General features: G+C 39.9%; 1 protein-coding gene across 1 annotated transcript; it reads left to right on the forward strand.

The window, feature by feature from the left end:
* Positions 1 to 3,446: 3,446 nt before the first annotated feature.
* On the forward strand, positions 3,447 to 5,658 carry LOC122326045 (mucin-2-like). Its single transcript, XM_043220715.1, has 2 exons — positions 3,447 to 3,599; positions 4,149 to 5,658. The coding sequence occupies exon 2, from the start codon at positions 4,470 to 4,472 to the stop codon at positions 5,148 to 5,150; it is 681 nt and encodes a 226-aa protein (XP_043076650.1). The 5' UTR covers positions 3,447 to 3,599; positions 4,149 to 4,469; the 3' UTR covers positions 5,151 to 5,658.
* The last annotated feature ends 367 nt before the right edge of the window (positions 5,659 to 6,025 follow it).

A 6,025-nucleotide genomic window follows, 5' to 3' on the forward strand; every position in this document is an offset into this window, starting at 1 on the left:
TATTTAACCAATCACACTAAGGCTGTAACTTGTCTTGCCATTTAGGGGTTACATTACAATGTAATGTTTATTTTTGATTCTCAATGTAACAAAGGCACAAATCTTTTGCAATAATCTTTTGTAATAACTTTTTAATACAAAACTTGATGAAGTTCATTTAGGACAAGGACCATGTACAGTATGTAATACATTTTTGGCATTTGTCAAATATTCTGTCTGTTTCTCTGTCTCTCTCTCTCTCTTCGTGTGTGTGTCTTGGATTTAGACGAATTCCAAATGGAAGTGATCATGTCTACCCATCTGGAGGAGAGACTTGGGGCATGTGCGTGTCATAATGTAGTCATTTGTAATGCACTTGGAGAAGTGAGTGTTGTAATTTCCTCCTTTATTTTCAGCTGGGATGTTCACTTGACCATGCAGCATGGTCTCTGTCATGCAGATGTAGCTGTTTTATTGTCAAGAATGTCTTTTTAATGCTAATGTATAAAAACGAATGTGTCCATCAACTAATCTGCTTAGTGCTGTCAGAGACTGCTGCGTTGTCACGGGAACATGCCAACTAAAGATAACGAGGAATTACATCACTCCTTTCACCAAGTGCATTCCTTCTGGCTTTATTATGACACACACATGCTCTGCTCACCTCAAAGAGGATAAGCATGATCATTTCCATTTAGAATTCGTCTTTAACCATCCTTAGTGTGTGTGTGTCTGTGCTATCAATATGTGCTTTATTGGTATTACAGTTGTTACAATGTATTGCAAAAGCAGTGTTTGCATTGAATAAAGAACAGATATGTACTATTAATAAATAAATAATAATAATAAATATAAATACATACTGTCACTGATCGGCCAGGCTCTGCCCCAGCTAATCACAAAGATCATAATCAGCAGAGTTTTAAGCCACACCGGCACCTTATTGTCACACAACAGTATAAAAGCTCTTTGGGCAGCCAGTGTTCTCAACATCTATCCATCTCTACAGTCAGATTGTGGCTGCTCAGTCTGTACCTTATCATTTTAATGTTGTTTTAATGTAATGTCTTTCACTGCACTCAGATATTCTGCAGTTGCAAAAAATCTATTTAGGGCTAAATAACTTTCAAGATTAGTTATTTATTTCCAACAGGATAGATACATTTCTTTTGTGCAGATAAGGTTATGCATAGGAAAACTAGGCATTGTAAACTCCATATGTGGTTATTTCTGGGAAAAATCATGCTCATACACACAATCTTTACCTGACTGGGATTTATAAAGAGATGTTTGCAGAAGTTCTGTTGTGTGCATGGTTTTATTAATCTGAAAACTTAAATGCGTACGTAAAATCTAGCTTTTGAACATACATACACTTTTAGGATGAAATCTATGGAGAGATTTTAAATGAGGCCCCAGGTCTGAAGATTTGAAGATAATAATCTACATTGCAGTTAAAAAATCTAGACATTTCTTTGTGGTAATACAATTTAAAACAATTATATAATTTAAAAAATTGGATAGGCTGAATTTTGCAGATGGACGTTTCAGTGTCCTGATGCTGGATGTTGTTCTTCATGGCAGTTTGTTTCTGCAGATTCAGGACCATCTGAACCAAGATCCCAGTCTGACAATCCTGGTCCAACATTGCATTTTATCCCACCTTAGGTTGCCACCACTTATTAACAGTGACTTACTGACACCTACTGGCAGATTAATTTAACATTTAAAGCACCTTTTATTATTTATTAATTTCAAATGTAAGCATCCAACGTTCATGTATGCATTGTAAAATTAGGCTTTTGTAAAGTAAAAAGATTTAAGTATGTAAAAGCTGATAGAGCACTGATGAAAATATTGCTTCACAATAAATTTACACCACCAAAACTCTAGGTGATGCTATGCCTTTGTAGGATATTTTGCATAATATATTGCCTGCTGCTATGAAAAGTTCACGGTACATCTTAGTAATAAATATAATTCATTACAGCAAAGATATTGTTTTCATTTCGCAAGTATTCATTTCTTTCAGAGTTTTCCCGGGAAAAAATCTTGGTCAAAGGCTGAGATGAAGGAAACAAAACATCAAAATCCTCCAAGACTGAAATTCCTATATATTCCTAAATTCCTCTTAAATGCAAAGCAACAAGTGTTAAAGTAAAACTTCCTGCACATTGTTAAATGCTTTTATTTTTATTTTATTTTTTTAATAGGTGTGCTTGTGACAAAATCTGCAGCCCTGTTTTTATTCCTGATTTTCTTTTTCTTTGAATTGATTTGACTTGGTTTATTTTACTTATGGAGCTCAATGTTTTGACAGTGCAGCACTAATATTGTACACAATGCTATTTAGAACAAAACATTGTTTTAATGTGGGTTTAGGTTTGGGTGGGTGAGGTTAGGTTAGGGTTTAGGTTAGGTTAGGTTATATAGATAAAAAGGATGCTTGGTACCCCTACCAATTGGTATCCCCCCTATATCTCCTGATTGGTAGGTCCTTCAAAGCTGAAACTTGCTATATATACTAATTATAAGGAGAGCAGTCTACACTGTAAAAAAAATCAATAACTGAAAATGAAAGTTTTTACTGTATTTTTAAAGGAATTTTCCATAATTTTTGGAAAATTCCGTAGTTTATCTGTATTTTTTTTATGACGCATTGCTTTGTGGGTTTAAGATGCTTGTGGAGCGAATCGCATGTGGTAGAAGCAAACGCCGTTGATACACAAATTACTTCATTCAGTTTCCGGAGGAGGTTTAGTTTAACGCTTCTCTGGTAAAATTTATGTTTAGAAATTAGTTTTTGTTCTTTACAAGCTTTAGTAATGCCAATATTGTATTTTAGGTGCTATATCCTATTAGTTTGTTTAGACCCGGTAAGTTTATTTGTTACTGTTTTGCATGTCCTCACACAATGACACAATGATATGCTTCCAGTTTCGATTGAATTGATATTTGTGGACATAATGTAAAGATAGACTAATTTATTGTGGGTGCAAGAAATGTGTGGTGCAAATTGCGTGCGGGAGAAGTAAACGGCATCAACACAATGATTACTTCATCCAGAGAATGATTAACGCCCCTGAGGTAAAAAATTTTGGTTTTAGTTTTTGTTCTTTTCTTTATTTTATGCCATAAAGCCGTTATTGTATTTAAAGTGCTGGTTAGGGTTAGGGTTAGGCTTAGGGTTAGGGTTAGGGTATTAGACAGCCTGAATGAATGTCTAATAAGCAGTCATTTATTCAAATAACTCTTGTCTGTTTTCATTTACATCTATTTGTTTATACAATTTTGATTCATTTTGTAAAATTGAATTGTAAATGAACACAATAATGTATGGTATCATATTACTACATGGTATCGTAATACTTAAGATATTTATGGTATTGTGACAACCCTAACACACACACACACACACAGCTGTGATTCCTCTGGAAGCTGGATGAAGCACCTGTCTGTTGTGGTTTGTTGGTGTAAGCTGGTGATCTGGATTGTTTGTGTTCTCTTGCAGTGCTGATCCTCCACGCATAACCAAAGACGTGATCTGTTTCCACGCAGCTGATTTCCCTGACGTGGTTCAGCGGCTGCAGCTAGATCTTTACGAGCCGCCTCTTTCTCAGGTGAGGTCACTTCCTGTACTGAACCCTCAGTGAGACCCTCGCTGTTATGTGATCTGGAGCACTGCCGTCCAGGAGCGGGAAGAGAGAGGTGATATGTTGTACCTCGCTCTAAACCCTTCCTTGAAGGCCAGATAAACATTGAAGATAAGTTCATTGCTCAGTCCTTTCAGTGCTGAATCCTGCTCTGTACACTGATAGAGGTTTTTATGGGAATGACAACTGCATACTACAAATTCAGGTAGTAAAAAGTCTGGATGCAGTGTGTATTTAAACACGAATCAGTAATAGTAATTAGTATTTCTTCTTGTGTGATGTAAGATGTGACCCACACCATGTAGCTTCTCTCATTAAAATTCAAGCCCAAACAATACAAAGACATGGCGACCTGAGAGAGACAACAAAACAAAATACCCCGGGTTGGTTCAAAGTGACTAACATGACAAGTCGTTATAGACAAGTTAATTTAGTCCAGAAGAGCAGATATCCGAGACGCCAGAATGTTGATGAGTATCCTGCTACTTCTCTCTCTCTCTCTCTCTCTCTGTCCAGTGTGTGCAGTGGGTGGACGATGCTAAACTCAATCAGCTGAGGCGAGAGGGAATCCGCTACGCTCGAATCCAGCTCTACGATAACGACATCTACTTCATCCCTCGCAACGTAGTTCATCAGTTCAAGAGCGTGTCGGCCGTGTGCAGCCTCGCCTGGCACGTGCGTTTGAAGCAGTACCATCAGCCGCCCGAAGAAGAGCAGACTCGTGAGGCAGACGAGCTGAAGCAGCACATCAAGCAGGAGTCGGCTGGAGAGAACGGCAGAGCTGCAAGCACAGACTGCAGACCGGTACCGGAGCCGTTCTGCGTAACACAAATAAAGATGGAGCGGGCGGAGCTACTCGCTGACAGACCACCCAAGCCTCCTCCTGGAAGTAGCAGCTCGACTCCGCCTCTTGTCTCTTCTGACGGCCGACCCAAAGCGCACCACGCGGCAGAATGTCCGAGCGCTTTGTCACGCAACTCCACAGCCGGTCCACACACACCCAAACACACGAACACACCAGCACCAACCAAGCACTCGCACACATCAACACCAACCAAACACACACACACCTCCGCATCCAGATATCTCCATTCTTCCTCTGTCCACAAATCAGGCCACACGCCCTCAACACCAACTAAACTCAGTCATTCTGCCAACACAACCAAACCAACACAAGTGGCTAATATAACCAAACCAACACACCTTACTAATCGAACCAAACCCACACCACCTACTAACGCAACCAAACCAACACAACTGGCTACCATAACCAAGCCCATGCTACCGACTAACACAACCAAACCCACACACTCTGCGAACGCAGCCAAACACACACACTCCTCCACACTAATAACCAAACCTGGCCCTAAACTGAGCTCTGGACTGTCAATCAGCTGGACTGCTCCGCCCCTGACCCAGGCCACGCCCCCTCTGAGGCCGGACCGCACCCCAGACTCTCTGCACCCAAAGGCGGTCCGAGCTCACCCGCATGAACCACACAAAGACTTTTTATACTGATTTGTACAGAACGGTTTTTAAACGGCGCTTCATTCAATCACTTTATTTCTACTGTCTACCGGTTTTTCTTTCTTCGTAATCGATCTGACTCGAGCAGAGAATCCTTTTCTCTCTCGGTCTCTCTCCTGTTACTGCTTGTCAACATGGCAAATGTAGCTCGTAACTCGCTCCTCAGTGCCTGTCCGTAACTGTGAAATATCCAAGCACTTCGGCTCGGCTGCACTGAGAAAATTCTTCAAATCCAAACAGGTCCTCGAATAATATATTTTCAGTTGTAGGCTTTAGTCGTATTAGAGCTGACATGAACATATATATTTTTTGTAAGATGACACAGAATTCTTTTAAAGACTCTACAGGCTTTTCCATAGAGCTTATTTATATCAAGGGTTTCTTTGGTTCTGTTTGATTCGTCAGCACTGTAGTGTACATAACGATTTTTCTAAAGGAAATGTGTAGTGTGATTTATACTGAAATCAGAACCTCCTAATAAAAGGTTCCGTTTGTTGGATTGGTGTCGTGTCTGTAAACCTCGTCTGGAGTTTGCATGATCTGAAGCTACTGAAGACAATGAAAATATCACGACATCCAGAGGTCTTCTGGGGTAGGAATTTTCTGGACTTCTGCTGATAACAGACAGTCTTTCAGTAATCACGTTACCAGTGCCTTCTTCTACCTCAGAATCATGAGAGGGAGTCCCAAACAGCCCTAGAAAGTCTAAGTCAGGACTGAAGACTTCTCTTTTAGCACAGCATAAACAGACACACATTTACATGAAATATTCCACTCTCGTTAATAGAAATAAACAATCATTACACGCACGTTTACTCATATTTGCAGTGGATGCGCTTGACCGCTTCCTGTTGCGTGCCGTTTAA

The sequence above is a fragment of the Puntigrus tetrazona genome, chromosome 21 (genome assembly GCF_018831695.1).
Source record: "Puntigrus tetrazona isolate hp1 chromosome 21, ASM1883169v1, whole genome shotgun sequence".
Taxonomy (NCBI): domain Eukaryota; kingdom Metazoa; phylum Chordata; class Actinopteri; order Cypriniformes; family Cyprinidae; genus Puntigrus; species Puntigrus tetrazona.